The 19843-nt window shown below is 46.3% G+C and overlaps 1 protein-coding gene across 1 annotated transcript; it reads right to left on the bottom strand.

Moving 5' to 3' along the window:
• Positions 1–14343: 14343 nt before the first annotated feature.
• LOC311123379 (trypsin inhibitor ClTI-1-like) lies at positions 14344–15692 on the bottom strand. Its single transcript, XM_084197650.1, has 4 exons — positions 15584–15692; positions 15294–15334; positions 14618–14727; positions 14344–14503 (listed from the first exon to the last, which is right to left on the bottom strand). The coding sequence occupies exons 1-4, from the start codon at positions 15627–15629 to the stop codon at positions 14458–14460; spliced, it is 243 nt and encodes an 80-aa protein (XP_084053776.1). The 5' UTR covers positions 15630–15692; the 3' UTR covers positions 14344–14457.
• Positions 15693–19843: the final 4151 nt, after the last annotated feature.

Here is a 19843-nt window from a genome sequence, read left to right as displayed (position 1 = left end):
CAGAGTTACCTCTGCTGCAGAGTATAAGTTCATTAGAGTTGCCAGCCTCAGAAATTGCAGCCCAAATAAATGCTTCACAGATTTCAAGTAACAGACACATATCAACATCAACTGTTCAGAGGAGACTGTGTGAATCAGGCCTTCATGGTCGAATTGCTGTAAAGAAACCACTACTAAAGGACACCAATAAGAAAAAGAGACTTGCTTGGGCCAAGAAACACAAGCAATGGACATTAGACTGGTTGAAATTGGTCCTTTGGTCTTGAGTCCAAATTGGAGATTTTTCGTTCCAACCGCCCTGGCTTTGTGAGACGTTGTGTGGGTGAATGTCACGCTCTGGCTCCGGGACTTTGTATGTTGAGCCAGGGTGTGTTCGTTTCGTGGTGTTCTGTTTGGTTGGGTTGTTCTATGTGTTGTATTTCTTTGTTTGGTTGAGTGACTCCCAATCAGAGGTAACGAGTGTCAGCTGTTGGCTCGTTGTCTCTGATTGGGAGCCATATTTATACTGTCTGTTTTCACCTTGTGTTTGTGGGTTTTTGTTCCTTGTCAGTCATTGTCTGAGGACGTTACGTATCGTTTATTGTTTTGTATTCGTGTGTGCACTTTACTATTAAAGTATGTTCGCTCAACACGCTGCGCCTTGGTCCTCTCTAACCAACGATCGTGACAGAAAAACCCACCTTAACCAGACCAAGCAGCGTGTTCAGGAGCCATCGCTGGCAGATCTCCGTGGCAACCTCGACTGGATCAAGCAGCGGGACGAGGAGAGAGGATGGACGTGGGAGGAGATGATTGCGAGTCTGGCAAGAGGGAGAGAGGCCTGGGCCACGGGGAGGAGAGACCCCCAGGAAATTTTTAGGGGGGGGCTCACGACGTCGGGGCAGCAGGTGTACGGGTTAGAGCGGTGCAAAGCGTTGGCAGAGAAGGCCGCCAGGTTAGGGGGGCCACTGGGCACAGAGGAGAGGGAAAGTGTGGAGGCACGGCGAGAGGTACTGGGGTGTGTTCCCAGTCCGGTCCGGCCCGTTCCTGATCCCTGCGTGGGGCCAGTGGTGTGTGTCCCCAGTACGGTCCGGCCTGTTCCTGCCATTCCCACCAAGGCAGTGGTGCGCGTCGTCAGCCCAGCCCGGCCTGTTCCTGCCATTCCCACCAAGTCTGTGGTATGCGTCGACAGCCCGGTCCGGCCTGTTCCTGCCATTCCCACCAAGTCAGTGGTGCGCGTCGTCAGCCCAGCCCGGCCTGTTCCTGCCATTCCCACCAAGTCAGTGGTGCGCGTCGTCAGCCCAGCCCGGCCTGTTCCTGCCATTCCCACCAAGTCAGTGGTGCGCGTCGTCAGCCCAGCCCGGCCTGTTCCTGCCATTCCCACCAAGTCAGTGGTGTGCGTCGACAGCCCAGCCCGGCCTGTTCCTGCCATTCCCACCAAGTCAGTGGTGTGCGTCGACAGCCCAGCCCGGTCTGTTCCTGCTCCACGCACCAAGCCTACGGGGTGCGTCGCCAGTCCAGCCCGGCCTGGTCCTGCTCCACGCACAAAGCCTACGGTGTGCGTCGCCAGCCCGACCCGGCCTGTTCCTGCCACTCGCACCAAACCAGGGGTGCGAGTCGCCAGCCTGGTCCAACCCGTTCCTGCTACTCGCACCAAGCCAGGGGTGCGAGTCGTCAGCCTGGTCCAGCCCGTTCCTGCTACTCGCACCAAGCCAGGGAATGGAGTCGTCAGTCCGGTGAGGTCTGTTCCTGTTCCACGCACCAAGCCAGGGGCGCGTGTCGTCAGTCCGGCTCCGACCAGCGGGGCTAGACAGGACCAGGGGTACTTTGGGGGGTTGGAGAGTAGGTGGGGATCAGGGCCGGAGCCAGAACCACCGCCGAGGAGGTATGCCCACCCAGCCCTCCCTTGTTTAGCCTTATTGAGGCGCGGTCGCAGTCCGCGCCTTTAGGGGGGGGTACTGTCACGCTCTGGCTCCGGGACTTTGTATGTTGAGCCAGGGTGTGTTCGTTTCGTGGTGTTCTGTTTGGTTGGGTTGTTCTATGTGTTGTATTTCTTTGTTTGGTTGAGTGACTCCCAATCAGAGGTAACGAGTGTCAGCTGTTGGCTCGTTGTCTCTGATTGGGAGCCATATTTATACTGTCTGTTTTCACCTTGTGTTTGTGGGTTTTTGTTCCTTGTCAGTCATTGTCTGAGGACGTTACGTATCGTTTATTGTTTTGTATTCGTGTGTGCACTTTACTATTAAAGTATGTTCGCTCAACACGCTGCGCCTTGGTCCTCTCTAACCAACGATCGTGACAGTGAACGGATGATCTCCGCATGTATATTTCCCACCGTGAAGCATGGAGGAGGAGGTGTGATGGAATGGGGGTGCTTTGCTGGTGACACTGTCTGTGATTTATTTAGAATTCAAGGCACACTTAACCAGCATGGCTACCAGAGCATTCTGCAACGATACACCATCCCATCTGGTTTGCGCTTAGTGGGACTATCATTTGTTTTTCAACAGGACAATGACCCAAGATACCTCCAGGCTGTGTAAGGGATATTTTACCAAGAAGGTGTCACGACTTCGGCCGAGGCTACCTCCCCTCGTTGTTTGGGCAGGCTTTGGCGTTCGTCGTCACCGGGAGGTTCCTCCACCTCCTCTGGACATTGAGGGGGCCCTGGCGTACTCTGTCCATGCCATCCTGGATTCAAGGCGTCGGGTGGGGGGCCTTCAGTACCTCATGGAATGGGAGGTGTACGGTCCGGAGGAATGGTGCTGGGTCCCAGTGAGGGATATCCTCGATTTCCACCGTCGCCATCCGGCTCGCCCTGCTCCGCGTCCTCCTGGCCGTCCCCGAGGCTGTAGCTGCGTGTCAGTACTCCCCTCCTTGTTTGGGCAGGCTTCAGCGTTCGTCGTCACCCGAGTACTAACCACTGCCGCCCCAATCATCATCACAATTGTCTTGTCTCGTTATCACACACACCTGGTTCTAATCCCCTCATTAGTCCGTGTATAAGTGTTCCCTCTGCCCCCTTGTCCTTGTGGGTGATTGTTTATTGTGAAGGTTAGTGAAGCTCGGTGGAGCTCGTGTATTTTGTTCGACGGGAATATTTTCCTGTGTGCCTTGTATTTTCCAGTGCACCTGTTTTGTGCCCTGGAGTGTGTTTGACGCATTTCTGCGTAACCCTGTATTTTTGCGGATTAAAGCCTGTTATTCTGTGATTTACCATCCTGCGCCTGACTCCTTCAACACCACTACATCACAGAAGGAGAGTGATGGAGTGCTGTATCAGATAACCTGGCCTCCACAATCCCCCAACCTAAACCCAATTGAGATGGTTTGGGATGAGTCGGACCGCAGAGTGAAGGTAAAGCAGCCAACAAGTGCTCAGCATATGTGGGAACTCCTTCAAGACTGTTGGAAAAGCAATCCAGGTGAAGCTGGTTGAGAGAATGCCAAGAGTGTGCAAAGCTGTCATCAAGGCAAAGAGTGGCTACTTTGAAGAATCTCAAATATAAAATATATTTAGATTTATTTAACACTTTTTTGGTTACTACATGATTCCATATGTGTTATTTCATAGTTTTGATGTCTTCACTATTATTCTACAATATAGAAAATAATAAAAATAAAGAAAAACTCTGGAATGAGTAGGTGTGTCCAAACTTTTGACTGGTACTGTACGTGAGAATGCTGTTCATTGACTACAGCTCAGCATTCATGTATTTTTTTTTACCAGGTCAGTTCAACTCCACAGTACCCTCCAAGCTCATCGCTAAGCTAAGGACCCTGGGGCCTGAACACCTCCCACTGTAACTGGATCCTGGACTTCCTGATGGGACGCCCCCAGGTGGTGAAGGTAGGTAACAACACATCTGCCACACTGACCACCTCTATAACAGACAGTATTTAGTATTTTATTAGGATCGCCAATTAGCCGCTGCCAAGGTCATTCCACTGCCCAAGAAAAGCAAAGCAACCTATAATGGTTCAAACAGCCTGTTACCGTGCTTAGCACTCGTTTGGAAGAAATCGTGTCGAACCAAATACAATGTTATTTTACTGAAAACAAATTAACAACAGATTTTCAGGGTGATTATCGGGAAGGGCACTCAACATCCTTCGCACTGACATAAATGACTGATGATTGCTGGGCTGGAGCTAAAGCCTGTGGCTCTCCAAGACCAGAGTTCAAGAACACAGTAAACTTCTTCCCGAGTCCTGTCTCTCTCTCCTGCTGGTAGACATGGCATGTGAACGCCCCCTAGCGTTGAAACATGGAGCTACTGCTTTTATAACTATTTGTTTTCTACCAATGGCAAATGAGATCCCTCTCCTCTACACATGTAGCACAGAAAATATTCTGGCTCACTGCAAAATGATCAGATAGATGATTTATACTTAATAACTTCCTATCAGATTATCAAAGGAAAATAACTTTATAAACAACATCACATGACATTACAGTGAGGGAAAAAAGTATTTGATCCCCTGCTGATTTTGTACGTTTGCCCACTGACAAAGAAATGAACAGTCTATAATTTTAATGGTAGGTTTATTTGAACAGTGAGAGACAGAATAACAACAACAAAATCCAGAAAAACACATGTCAAAATGTTATAAATTGATTTGCATTTTAATGAGGGAAATAAGTATTTGACCCCTCTGCAAAACATGACTTAGTACTTGGTGGCAAAACCCTTGTTGGCAATCACAGAGGTCAGACGTTTCTTGTAGTTGGCCACCAGGTTTGCACACATCTCAGGAGGGATTTTGTCCCACTCCTCTATGCAGATCTTCTCCAAGTCATTAAGGTTTCGAGGCTGACGTTTGGCAACTCGAACCTTCAGCTCCCTCCACATATTTTCTATGGGAATAAGGTCTGGAGACTGGCTAGGCCAGGTTTTGGGTTCGATTCCCACGGGGGTGGGGTGGGGGGGTCAGTATGAAAAATGTATGCACTCACTAACTGTAAGTCGCTCTGGATAAGAGCGTCTGCTAAATGACTAAAATGTCATAGTCAGAATATGAATATCATCTGTTACTAGCAAATTATTGATTTCATGAACCTTGTTTCTTAAGCTACATATGTTAACGTGGGCTATTTTGAGCACTTTTCTTCTGGGATGCTTACTTGTTTTTATTGCTTTACTGGGAAGCTTAGCAGCAGTAGATGTGGTCCTGTTCTTTATGTTAGTGCAGGGTGAGCTGCACACAGTGGACTTCCTACTAGGGTACACCGCCTCAGTGCTAACAGTATAAATCTGGTTCTTAGGCACATGATTACTTTATACAATAGCTGTGGGATCAGCAGAGGCATTCAGGGCAGTTAGAGGGACATAAATTAGGCTACTTATATTTAACATTTTTAAATTTTTAGTCATTTAGCAGACGCTCTTATCCAGAGCGACTTACAGTTAGTGAATACATATATATATATATATTTTAGTATTTTTTATTTTTTTTTTGTATTTTTTTTAATACTGGTCCCCCGTGGGGAAACGAACCCACAACCCTGGCGTTGCAAACTCCATGCTCTATCAACTGAGCTACATCCCTGCCGGCCATTCCCTCCCCTACCCTGGACAACGCTAGGCCAATTGTGCGCCACCCATGAGTCTCCCGGTCGCGGCCGGCTGCGACAGAGCCTGGATTCGAACCAGGATCTCTAGTGGCACAGCTAGCACTGCGATGCAGTGCCTTAGACCACTGCGCCACTCAGGAGGACGTCTACCGACGTCTCTGCTGTAATGTACATTTGCTGAAGCATTTTGACAACTCTGCGTCACAATGGGAGGGATTAGCTGAGCTGGGCTTGGGTCATAGATAAGTCATTATAGCGTGGTTGACATTTAAAGGTAATTTTCGATTGAGCCCACATATACAGCATTTACCATGAATGCGTTCTCCACGAAGCATAGCCTTTAAAAGGTGCAAAGCCGACAAAGCGAGTTTGGGATTGAAGCCTAATCGATGTTTACTGTGTGTTTCTCTGTCTCTGTGTTGTAGTGTTTCTGTGTTGTGTTTGTGGCGCATGTTTGTGGTGCATGTATGCACTCACTAACTGTAAGTCGCTCTGGATAAGAGTGTCTGCTAAATGACTAAAATGTAAATCAATGTGTTGTTGTGTTTCTCTGTGTTGTGTGTCTCTGTTCCAGTCCAACCCCTCCTCCCGTAGTAGTCGTAGTCCAGATGACAGTGATTCTGACCTGGCCTTCAGTGTCAACAGATCGTCCTCCCTGGGTCAGTTACAGCACATGATCGCACACACACAACTTTGAAGGCTCTATGTCGCTGTTATAAAACAGACATTATGAAGACTAAGTAGCTGTTATAAAACAGACTTCGTGAATGCTCTATGTAGCAGTTATAAAACTCACATGGTATTAAAATCCGTCCACTGTATCCACATTGTGAACACATTTCCTGGTCCCTTCCTTTATGCAAATTATTTCACAGCAATTCTTTCAAAATAATATGTATTTATTTATTGTAAGACACCTAGATGAAATCAGTCAATGGTGCCACCTGTCAATGATTTTAGAGAGCAGAATGATGATTTAAATAGTTTCTCTGTCCAGATCTGTCTACACTTGTAAGATATCCAGACACAATGCGTACCTCTGGAGGTGGTCAGGAAGATCCGATCACAATGTGTCTTTTGTTTGTCTACATCGGTCAACATTTTTTTGGCACAATCAGAATGTGGACAAGATCAGGACGAAGTTAGAACCAGGTATAAACAGGGCTCTAGAAACACCATTATAAAGACTGCGAGAAACAGGGCTTCTGTGAGAGAAGAGAGACAGGATGCATTTAGTTAATTCAACCCTAGGGGGCAGCCTCTGCATTGAGACGTGATAACCATCCAAAGTCAAGAGCCCGCACTATGGCAATCACAACATTCTTTCTTTGTTTTCCCCACAGTACCTTTGTAGGCATCATAATGATTAAACAAAATCAACGTCATGGGTCCTGCAAATCAAATCAAATCAAATTGTATTGGTCACATGCGCCGAATACAACAGGTGCAGACATTACAGTGAAATGCTTACTTACAGCCCTTAACCAACAGTGCATTTATTTTAAACAAAAAAAGTAAAAATAAAACAACAACAACAAAAAAAGTGTTGAGAAAAAAAAGAGCAGAAGTAAAATAAAGTGACAGTAGGGAGGCTATATATACAGGGGGGTACCGTTGCAGAGTCAATGTGCGGGGGCACCGGCTAGTTGAGGTAGTTGAGGTAATATATACATGTGGGTAGAGTTAAAGTGACTATGCATAAATACTTAACAGAGTAGCAGCAGCGTAAAAAAAAGTGGGGGGGGGGGGGGGGGCAGTGCAAATAGTCTGGGTAGCCATGATTAGCTGTTCAGGAGTCTTATGGCTTGGGGGTAGAAGCTGTTGAGAAGTCTTTTGGACCTAGACAGAACCAGAACCAGTTCCTCCACATTTCAGCCCGTCATCCAGAACCTGACAAGGAACAACACAACCTTCCAGTTGAAAGTGTTGTGGGGTTGATTAAGAAGCACATTGGTCGCAGCAGACAGCTTACGCAACAAAATAAGATTATTTTATTATGAAGATAGTGCCTTCAGAAAGTATTCATACCACTTTATTTATTCCACTTTGTTGTTATATTTGGGTGTTTCAGTGAAACGTAAGTGAGGGAGGCCCCGCTCTCTCGCTTTCCCAGATGTTTAGTTCATTTCATTCCGATCTCCTTTGCATTATTGTAGCCATTTTCTGTAGCCTGCCAACTATGTGTCTGTCTATCCCTGTTCTCACCTCTCCGCACAGGCTATACAAACGCCTCACACCGCGTCCCTGCACGCATGACCCACGTGGAGTTCCAGGTCTCAGGCAGCCTCTGGAACTGCCGTTTTGCGGCCAACAAGGCAGAGTTCATCTCAGCCTATGCTACCCTCCAGTCCCTCGACTTCTTGGCGCTGACGGAAACATGGATTACCACTGAAAACACTGCTACTCCTACTGCTCTCTCCTCATCTGACCATGTGTTCTCGCATACCCCGAGAGCATCTGGTCAGCGGGGTGGTGGCACAGGAATCCTCATCTCTCCCAAGTTGACATTCTCTCTTTTTCCCCTGACCCATCTGTCTATCTCCTCATTTGAATTCCATGCTGTCACAGTCACTAGCCCATTCAAGCTTAACATCCTTATAATTTATCGCCCTCCAGGTTACCTTGGAGAGTTCATCAATGAGCTTGACGCCTTGATAAAAAAAAATGTAAATGTTGATAAGTTCCTTTCCTGAGGATGGCTCTCCCCTCACAGTTCTGGGTGACTTTAAACTCCCTATGTCTACCTTTGACTCATTTCTCTCTGCCTCCTTCTTTCCACTCCTCTCCTCTTTTGACCTCACCCTCTCACCGTCCCCCCCTACTCACAAGGCAGGCAATACGCTTGACCTCATCTTCACTAGATGCTGTTCTTCTACTAATCTCACTGCAACTCCCCTCCAAGTCTCCGACCACTACTTTATATCCTTTTCTCTCTCGCTCTCCTCCAACACTACTCACTCTGCCCCTACACAGATGGTAATGCACCGTCACAACCTTCGCTCTCTCTCTCCCGCTACTCTCTCCTCTTCCGTCCTATCATCTCTTCCCTCTGCTCAATCCTTCTCCCTCCAATCTCCTGATTCTGCCTCCTCAACCCTCCTCTCCTCCCTTTCTGCATCCTTTGACTCTCTATGTCCCCTATCCTCCTGGCCGGCTCGGTCCTCCCCTCCTGCTCCGTGGCTTGACGACTCATTGCGAGCTCACAGAACAGGGCTCTGGGCAGCCGAGCGGAAATGGAGGAAAACTAGACTCTCTGCGGACCTGGCATCTTTTCACTCCCTCCTCTCTACATTTTCTTCATCTGTTTCTGCTGCTAAGGCCACTTTCTACCACTCTAAATTCCAAGCTTCTGCCTCTAACCCTAGGAAGCTCTTTGCCACCTTCTCCTCCCTGCTGAATCCTCCTCCCTCTCTGTGGATGACTTCGTCAACCATTTTGAAAAGAAGGTTGACGACATCCGATCCTCGTTTGTTAAGTCAAATGACACTGCTGGTCCTGCTCACACTGCCCTACCCTATGCTTTGACATCTTTCTCCCCTCTCTCTCCAGATGAAATCTTGCGACTTGTGACGGCCGGCCGCCCAACAACCTGTCCGCTTGACCCAATCCCCTCCTCTCTTCTCCAGACCATTTCCGGAGACCTTCTCCCTTACCTCACCTCGCTCATCAACTCATCCTTGACCGCTGGCTATGTCCCTTCCGCCTTCAAGAGAGCGAGAGTTACACCCCTTCTCAAAAAACCTACACTTGATCCCTCTGATGTCAACAACTACAGACCAGTATCCCTTCTTTCTTTTCTCTCCAAAACTCTTGAGCGTGCCGTCTTTAACCAACTCTCTTGCTATCTCTCTCAGAATGACCTTCTTGATCCAAACCAGTCAGGTTTCAAGACTGGTCATTCAACTGAGACTGCTCTTCTCTGTGTCACGGAGGCTCTCCGCACTGCTAAAGCTAACTCTCTCTCCTCTGCTCTTGTCCTTCTAGACCTGTCTGCTGCCTTTGATACTGTGAACCATCAGATCCTCCTCTCCACCCTCTCCGAGTTGGGCATCTCCGGCGCGGCTCACTCCTGGATTGCGTCCTACCTGACAGATCACTCCTACCAAGTGGCGTAGCGAGATTCTGTCTCCGCACCACGTGCTCTCACCACTGGTGTCCCCCAGGGCTCAGTTCTAGGCCCTCTCCTATTCTCGCTATACACCAAGTCACTTGGCTCTGTCATATCCTCACATGGCCTCTCCTATCATTGCTACGCAGACGACACACAACTAATCTTCTCCTTTCCTCCTTCTGATAACCAGGTGGCGAATCGCATCTCTGCATGTCTGGCAGACATATCAGTGTGGATGACGGATCACCACCTCAAGCTGAACCTCGGCAAGACGGAGCTGCTCTTCCTCCCGGGGAAGGACTGCCCGTTCCATGATCTCGCCGTCACGGTTGACAACTCCGTTGTGTTCCTCCTCCCAGAGTGCAAAAAGCCTTGGCGTGACCCTGGACAACACCCTGTCGTTCTCCACTAACATCAAGGCGGTGACTCGATCCTGTAGGTTCATGCTCTACAACATTCAGAGAGTACGACCCTGCCTTACACAGGAAGCGGCAGAGGTCCTAATCCAGGCACTTGTCATCTCCCGTCTGGATTACTGCAACTCGCTGTTGGCTGGGCTCCCTGCCTGTGCCATTAAACCCCTACACCCCTACAACTCATCCAGAATACCACAGCCCGTCTGGTGTTCAACCTTCCCAAGTTCTCTCACATCACCCCGCTCCTCCGCACACTCCACTGGCTTCCAGTTGAAGCTCGCATCTGCTACAAGACCATGGTGCTTGCCTACAGAGCTGTGAGGGGAACGGCACCTCTGTACCTTCAGGCTCTGATCAGTCCCTACACCCAAACGAGGGCATTGCGTTCATCCACCTCTGGCCTGCTGGCCCCCCTACCTCTGCGGAAGCACAGTTCCCGCTCAGCCCAGTCAAAACTGTTCGCTGCTCTGGCACCCCAATGGTGGAACAAGCCCCCTCACGATGATGGCCAAAGAATTCAATTTTGTCTCATCAGACCACAGAATATTTTCCCTTATGATCGGAGTCTTTCACCTGCCTTTTTGCAAACTCCAGGCGTGCTGTCATGTGCCTTTTTCTCAGGAGTGGCTTCCATCTTGCCACTCTCCCTTAAAGCCCAGATTGGTGAAGTGCTGTAGAGACTGTTGTCCTTCTGGCAGGTTCTCCCATCTCAGCCAAGGAACTCTGTAGTTCTGTCAGAGTGGCCATTGGGTTCTTGGTCACCTCTCTGACCAAGGTCCTTCTTGCCCGGTTGCTCAGTTTGGTCGGAAGGCCAGCTCTAGGAAGAGTCTGCGTAGTTCCATTTTTTTACGATTTCCCAATGATGGAGACCACTGTGCTCTTGGAAACTTTCAACACCCTAGACATTGTTTTATACCCTTCCCCAGATATATGCCTCATCACAATTCTATCTCTGAGATTTACGGACAGTTCCTTGGACTTCATGGTATAGTTTCTGCTCTGACATGACCTGTCAACTGTGGGACCTTGTATAGACAGGTGGGTTTCTTTCTAAATCATGTCCAAATAATTGAATTGGCCACAGGTGGACTCCAATCAAGTTGTAGCAACATCTCAAGGATGATCAAAGGAAATTGGATGTGCCTGATCTCAATTTGTCATTGCAAAGTGTGATAGCAAAGGGGTGTGAATACTTACAGTGCCAGTCAAGTTTGGACACACCTACTCATTCAAGGGTTTTTATTTATTTTTACTATTTTCTACATTGTAAAATAATAGTGAAGACATCAAAACTATGAAATAACACATATGGAATCATTTAGTAACCAAAAAAGTGTTAAACAAATCAAAATATATTTTATATTTGAGATTCTTCAAATAGACACCCTTTGCATTGATGACAGCTTTGCACACTCTTGGCATTCTCTCAACCAGCTTCATGCGGTAGTCACCTGGAATGCATTTCAATTAACAGGTGTGCCTTCTTAAAAGTTAATTTGTGGAATTTCTTCCTTCTTAATGCGTTTGAGCCAATTAGTTGTGTTGGGACAAGGTAGGGGGGGGGTATACAGAAGATAGCCCTATTTGGTAAAAGACCAAGTCCATATTATGGCAAGAACAGCTCAAATAAGCAAAGAGAAACAACTGTCCATCATTACTTTAAGACATGAAGGTCAGTCAACACCGAAAATGTCAAGAACTTTGAAAGTTTCTTCATGTGCAGTCGCAAAAACCATCAAGCGCTATGATGAAACTGGCTCTCATGAGGACCGCCACAGGAATGGAAGACCCAGAGTTACCTCTGCTGCAGAGTATACGTTCATTAGAGTTACCAGCCTCAGAAATTGCAGCCCAAATAAATGCTTCACAGAGTTCAAGTCACAGACACATCTCAACATCAACTGTTCAGAGGGGACTGTGTGAATCAGGCCTTCATGGTTGAATTGCTGCAAAGAAACCACTACTAAAGGACACTAATAATAAGAAGAGACCTGCTTGGGCCAAGAAACATGAGCAATGGACATTAGACCGGTGGAAATTTGTCCTTTGGTCTTGAGTCCAAATGTGAGATTTCTGGTTCAAACTGCCGTGTCTTTGTGAGACGCGGTGTTCACACCGTGAAGCATGGAGGAGGTGTTATGGTGTGGGGGTGCTTTGCTGGTGACACTGTCTGTGATTTATTTAGAATTCAAGGCACACTTAACCAGCATGGCTACCACAGCATTCTGCAGCGATACGCCATCCCATCTGGTTTGGGCTTAGTGGGACTATCATTTGTTTTTTAACAGGACAATGACCCAACACACCTCCAGGCTGTGTAAGGGCTATTTGACCAAGAAGGAGAGTGATGGAGTGCTGCATCAGATGACCTGGCCTCCACAATCACCCGACCTCAACCCAATTGTGATGGTTTGGGATGAGTCGGACGGCAGAGTGAAGGAAAAGCAGCCAACAAGTGCTCAGCATTTGTGGGAACTCCTTCAAGACTGTTGGAAAAGCATTCCAGGTGAAGCTGGTTGAGAGAATGCCAAGAGTGTGCAAAGCTGTCATCAAGGCAAATGGTGGCTACTTTGAAGAATCTCATATATCTAGATTTGTTTAACACTGTTATGGTACTACATGATTCCATATGTGTTATTTCATAGTTTTGAAGTCTTCACTATTATTCTACAACGTAGAAAATTATAAAAATAAAGGAACCCTTGAATGAGTAGGTGTCCAAACTTTCGACTGGTAGTGTATATAAGTTAGATATTTCTGGATCTCATTTTCAATACAAACATTTGCCAAAATGTCTGAAAACATGTTTTCACTTTGTCATTATGGGGTATTGTGTGTAGATGGGGGAGGATGAAAAATCTATTTACTCCATTTTGAATTCAGGCTGTATGACTAAATGTGGAGTAGGTTAAGGGGTATGAATACTTTCTGAAGGTGCTGTAAATATACATTGAAACATTAAGACTATCAGTGAGGAATGGTTAATATTGCACATTGAACTTGCTATTAACGAGAGGTCTATGCAGAGACAGAGACAATGTCAGCAGGCCTAAACAAAACAGACATTTCAGGCAAATTTCAACCAGGTCAAATCCTTGAGGTCATGAGGAGAGTTCAGAGTAATGCTAAATGTGAAGACCGTATTTACTAAGGGCTCTATTCAATCCGCATCACAAATGTTCAGCTTTACAGCGTGATTGACATTTAAAGGCAACGTCCCTGCTCTAGCGGAGACTAAACGCTGCATGTCGGCTCAATCGGAAATGACCTTTACATTTCTAGCGTGGAATCTGTAGTACTTCTGCTTGCATATAGCCCTTATTCTATGGTGCACAGGAATCAAGATGTGATTGAGGGTGTTTTCACTAACTAAGATAAACATCCCCTAACTTCATGCAGGTGTTCTGTGAGTATGGTGTATTTAGTTCATTCACGCCCAGGGGGGCAGCCTCGGCATTGAAAAGTGATAACCATTGTAACTCAGCCAGCCACTATGTAACCATCCCAATTCAACAGCCCGTACGGCTATCACAACATTTCACTTGACCTTTTCTTTTAAAGGACATCATTTTCCATTCCCACTGTACCTTTGTAGGAATCATAATGACAAAACAAACAAGTTGTCATGGGTACAGCAGAACCAGTTCCTCCACATATCAACCATTCATCCAGACTCTTCCGGTTGACAAGGAAATGTAGCTCCTCCAGTGACAGGCATGAGGCAAGAGGTCTTGATTCAAATACAGGGCTTTAATGCTGGTCAACCCGTGAGAACTGGTTTAAAGAAAGAAAAAATACATTAACAAAATAATGCCATATGCATGTCTCACACATCTGGCGTTATAATCAAGCTCATACAGCTAGACACTTTATGTATATTTTACACCAAAAAATGACGCACGTAAACACAAACACCCTCATAGCAAAAGAAATAGTCAACAAACCTCATTGCTGCTTATCACACAGAGGTGCTAAACATCCTTTTAAATGTCCTTTATCTTCTTCTGTATACTTTCTTTGTAAGTATGCACTTAAACACGATAACAGTGGAAAAATAATTCGCTTTTTGCGGTAAACTTTCCTCGGTGCGTCGCTAAAGGCGCTCGGGTGACAACACTCGGGCGGAACCAATAATTAGTTCCGTCTTGCTGTAAACGTACAATTCAGAAGAAATTAAATAATAAAAAGTGCAAATACATGAAATAAACTAAAGTGCTAATACATGAAATAAACTGGCGACAGAGGCAGTTACAAGGAAACAATTGACTTTGCTAAAATAGTTTTAATTACAGATAAAAGGTGGACAAATAAAGCACACACGATGAAGACTATTCCATTTAAAATACAATTTTAGACGATGGACGGTCACGTCTGGTTCAGCACTCTCCTTTACTCCTGATGTGAACGTCACTCTTCTGCACCCTGGGAACACACGGAGCGGAATTAAAGACACGCACAAACACAGAACGAGACAGAGGCACAGACAGACAAGCACAGAGCAAGACAAGTTGTTGAAAGCTTTAGTTGGTTACTTACATGTTTTCAAGGCACAGCTCGCATTCGTTAGGGTAGCTGGTGCCATCGGTTCCACACACTGGCTCATAGTTCCGGGGGCACATGGGCATGTTGTACAGGGAACAGTCAGCCTGTTGGACAAAAACCAGGTTATGTAATAAATAAATAAGAGGTGTTGGTAATATAGTGTACTAGTATGACACCATATGAAGAGAGCATGGATAACAGGGAACAAGCCATACGTTTTCCACCCCTTCCACAGTGCACCTGGGGTTTATTCATTTCTCAGATTCTATTGCAAAACGTTTCACTCAAGCAAACAAATTGAAGCAAACGCAACACAAACAGGGAATTTGTCCAATAGAAATTCTCGTTGGTTGAAAAACGTTTTACATTTAGAGTACACTGTTCGTTGCAAAACGTTTTGCAACAGAATCGGACTAATGAATACACCCCTGACTGTCACGTCAACTGGTTGTTGACCAGGAAGTGACTGTATAAATACTGGTGTACTTGGTGAACAATTGAATCTTGTACAGAGTAAGACCCCCAAAAAAAAAAAAAAAATGTAAATGTAAAAAGACCCATACCAGTGTTCTACATTACTAACTACTGTTAATCCAGCACATATGACAAAGTGTTTTATGAATGCGCATAGCCTTTCACTCCAAAAAAAGAAACGGTTTAGCCTGCTTACCTCTATGCTGCCGTCAGGGAGACTCGCTCCTCGTGCCAAAACTAAAATGGAGAAAGATGTCAAGCCTTAGACTAATTATGATTTAACATCAGATTTGATTTCCAGCCGTTCTAATCTAAACGACAGATAGCGCATCTTTTCTCTAGTCGTAGATTTGCGCGGGCGCCAACAGAGGCAGTCCGGGGGTAGTATCGACTGTTTGTCTAAACTGCTCTTAGAAGTTAATGTTATTTAATAAAACTATTTGACTGCCACTTGAAACTAATTAAGTAAAATTGAACAACACTCACCGGCAACACAGAGGAGTGCGAGAGTCAGTCGTGTAAAGTTCCACATTCTCTCCGTAGTGAAGGGGTGTAGGCAGGTGACGTTGTGTGGCACCGGAGCCGTATTTATACCGTGTAGGTCTCCACCCCCTATTTATACCGTGTAGGACCCCCCCCCCCCCCCCCCCGTATTTATACCGTGTAGGTCTCCACCCCCTATTTATACCGTGTAGGACCCCCCCCCCCCCCGTATTTATACCGTGTAGGTCTCCACCCCCTATTTATACCGTGTAGGTCTCCACCCCCTATTTATACCGTGTAGGTCTCCACCCCCTATTTATACCGTGTGGGTCTCCACCCCCTATTTATACCGTGTAGGTCTCCACACCCTATTTATACCGTGTAGGTCTCCACCCCCTATTTATACCGTGTAGGACTCCACCCCCTATTTATACCGTGTAGGACTCCACCCCCTATTTATACCGTGTAGGACTCCACCCCCTATTTATACCGTGTAGGACTCCACCCCCTATATATACCGTGTAGGACTCCACCCCCTATTTATACCGTGTAGGACTCCACCCCCTATTTATACCGTGTAGGACTCCACCCCCTATATATACCGTGTAGGACTCCACCCCCTATTTATACCGTGTAGGACTCCACCCCCTATATATACCGTGTAGGTCTCCACCCCCTATTAATACCGTGTAGGACCCCCCCCCCCCCCCCTTATTTATACCGTGTAGGTCTCCCCCAAGCTTCTACCCCCAAGCCATAAGACTCCTGAACAGCTAATCATGGCTACCCAGACTATTTGCCCCCCCACCCCCTTTTTTACGCTGCTGCTACTCTCTGTTTATTATCTATGCATAGTCACTTTACCTCTACTCACATGTACATATTACATCAATTACGTCGACAAACCTGCGCCCCCGCACATTGACTCTGTACCGGTACCCCCTGTATATAGCCTCCCTACTGTTATTTCCCATTGACTCTGTACCAGTACCCCCTGTATATAGCCTCGCTACTGTTATTTCACATTGACTCTGTACCAGTACCCCCTGTATATAGCCTCCCTACTGTTATTACACATTGACTCTGTACCGGTACCCCCTGTATATAGCCTCCCTACTGTTATTTCCCATTGACTCTGTACCGGTGATAGATTAATTATTAATGACTAATTATTACACCCTGAAACTGTGTATAATGTGTTAGAAATGTGTGAGTGTAGGACCAGTAAGCTACCATTGAGCTACTATTTAGCAATGTGAGTAAGAGTTAGACCAGACAACAATGGAGAACTGTCTAAACCAAGATAAAGGGGCCTCCCAATTTAGGGAGGATGCGATATCTGCACCTGGCCGAGCAAGGAGTGGGAAAAGATAAGAACAGTGATGGTCAGGAGAGCAGAGGAAAACATGAGCTGAGCCGAGGTGTGTGTGTGTTTACAAGATGTGTATAGTGGAAAAATACAGGCCGCCTAAGGGGGGGGGGGGGGGGGCAGGATTTTTAGTATGACTTATGTGTATAAAAGGATTGTACCACCATTTTGTTTCAGAATTCTCAATGAATAAATATCTCTGACTATGCAGACCGGGACTCTGGCCGTTACTTAAATCCCAAAAGACGTACAACCTTTTGGGAGACGCACAGAGACACTAAAATAGTTTGTTAAATAATTCACATAACAGCTTGGTCCTTCTGAGCCGGACTCCAATACCCTGTTTCTGTCATTCCAGGTAACTCTGAAAACCGTCGACGGGCGAATGATACATTCGTAAATAGAAAGTCCTGCCCTTTGACATTAAGGGTTAAAACAGGCCAGAGGACACCTGATTAATGACAGAGACGGTGACGGAATCCAAACCTACATTGAATCTCGGCTGCAAGGATAAGGTCAGTAGTCTTTATTCATTACTTGGTGAAATTGATTTGAGAACTTGCTAAAATATTGAAAAGTAGCAAATTGATCAATGGGTAGCCATTTTAAGTGAAATGTAGGGGACTGTCAGGAATTATCAAGATTACATTGTGAGGATAGACTCCTCCGTAGAGTAGGAGATAATTCTGGGGGACTAGTCAACCTGGTGGTGGGTCCGTAACGATTCACGGTAATAGGCCAATACCAAAAGAAACTACCCGGTGTTGAAATAGAAGGAACTATTAAAAGTACACCTATGGGATGGAACCTGTAAGAGATTATTGAACAGTCAACAAATAATCCGGGTTAAACAAATACAAAAAGTACACCAGAAGGAATTAAAATAGCATGTGTGAGAAATAGAATATTAGTAAAGTCAAAAGTCACAAACAACTGTAGATTTTGCTGTAAACTCTATCCGTTCTGGAGCCTTATAAACTCCATGTTACCAATATAACACCAATAATCATGTAAGGTTGTATACGTGTGAGACCTAATGTTTACACAGAAGTCACATCTATTAATAATTCCAGGTGGTTGTATAGAGGAGGGAGAACCCATTCCTGTTGTATGAGACTGTCAGGAATTATCAAGATTACATTGTGGGGATAAAATCCTCCGTAAAGTATGAGATAATTCTGGGGGACTAGTCAAGATTACATATACAGGAAGGGGTGATTCAAGGTGTTGTTGTGTGAAGCTGTTTTGTATTACTTGTTAAATTGACTTGTTATATAGAAGAGGTGGCTAAGGGATTTTTAACAGTACCAACCATGGGGGGCAAATCCTCACAAGAGGTCCCAGAATTTACTGGGGACGAGAAATTCATGGAAATGCGAGACAAACGAAATGTGTATTATGGGCATATTTGGAGAAAGAAATATGGCTTTACTGGGCGACTTGATGTAATTAAACTGGAATCCATGATTAAACAAATGCATGTAAATTGTGGTACTGATCTAAAGAAACAGAAAAGAGAGGGCTTAGAAACAGCCAGGGTGTGGCTAGTAGAAGCTAGAAGGCAGCAAGAAAAGAGAAGTGAGTGAGAGGGAAAGAGAAGTTGAGGTTGAGGACTCCGTGCCTCCCCCAGAGCAGAGGGCAGAAAGGTTATATCCAAATTTGGCAGACCAGGCATGGAGAGAAAATCCAGATGATGAATACGTAGGGAGGAGAAGGAGAGTGCAGGGGAATAATGTCGCCCCCCCACCGGCCCCACCTCCCTATGAGGAAGAAGGGGCTGGAGGAGGAAGGGAAGATGAAGGTGAGGAAGAGCCAGAGGTAGAGGAGTACAGGACAAGGGCAGAGAAAGTCAGACAGGAGGCTAAAAGGGAGAAAGAGAAAAGGAAAAAGCTAGAGAGGCACAGGGCTGAGGCCAAGAGAAATGGGAATGATGAGTCAGAAGGGGAAGAATCAGATGGGGCTGGCAGTGGTAAGGGTAAAATGGAGCAATCCTATCCCTTAATAGCCCTGCCAAACCCCAGAGCAGGAGAAGACAACCAGCCTGATACATTACAAGTATACAGAGCATGGACCCAGAGAGATGTAGTGAGAGCAGTGGAAGGGATACCCCACCCCAAGACGGGGGTACACCAGTTCAGAAGAGATATGGAAGGGCTGACCGCCAGCTTTAAGCTGAATACAGGGGAACTAGAGAGGGCAGTCAGACAGATAGTGTTAAAAGACTGGGCGGCAGTGAGAGGGAACTGGGTTCCCGGAGAGGGGAATGCGCAGGTCCTAGAGTGGGCAGAAGGAGGGGCTTATGGAGATAAATTGGCACAACTCTGTGATAATCTGAGAGAATATTATCACAGACATGCCGACTTCTCCAAGGTCCATGAGTGTAAACAGTGAGACAGTGAGACTATTAGTCAATACCTAGAGAGACTGAGAGATGTGTTCAATGCAAACAGTGGGCTAATAGATCCAGGACCAGGGGCACCAGAGGGTCCGTATCACCAACAGTTAAAGATTGACTTCCTAAGTGGAATGAGGCCAGAAATCTCTCAAACAATAAAAAATACCCTAATTGGCTGGGGGACGGCCACCTTAGCTGAGGTTAAACGTTATGCAATCCATCATGAACAGAATGTAAAGGAACGAAACAAGAGAAAGGAAGTGAAGGGAGCTGAGTACCTAGTAGCAGCCCTAGGGGAGTTAGGAGGTAGGAGAGACTGGAAGGACCTAGGAGAGAAGGGAGCTGAGTACCTAGTGGCAGTCCTAGGGGAGATGGGAGGTAGGAGAGACTGGAAGGACCTAGGAGAGAAGGGAGCTGAGTACCTAGTGGCAGTCCTAGGGGAGTTAGGAGGTAGGAGAGACTGGAAGGACCTAGGAGAGAAGGGAGCTGAGTACCTAGT

The sequence above is a fragment of the Coregonus lavaretus genome, assembly GCF_964263955.1.
Source record: "Coregonus lavaretus genome assembly, contig: HAP1_SCAFFOLD_348, whole genome shotgun sequence".
Lineage (NCBI taxonomy): Eukaryota > Metazoa > Chordata > Actinopteri > Salmoniformes > Salmonidae > Coregonus > Coregonus lavaretus.
Note: the sequence above shows the minus strand (reverse complement) of the source record. Positions and strands in the feature narration are given on the sequence as shown.

Excerpts from the sequence above, each read along its gene's own strand:
- LOC311123379 (XM_084197650.1), bottom strand. The coding sequence starts at position 15,629 with ATGTGGAACTTTACACGACTGACTCTCGCACTCCTCTGTGTTGCCG. Across the intron at positions 15,335-15,583 it reads CGCACTCCTCTGTGTTGCCG|TTTTGGCACGAGGAGCGAGT; the intron begins GTGAGTGTTGTT and ends TCTCCATTTTAG. Across the intron at positions 14,728-15,293 it reads TCCCTGACGGCAGCATAGAG|GCTGACTGTTCCCTGTACAA; the intron begins GTAAGCAGGCTA and ends TTTGTCCAACAG.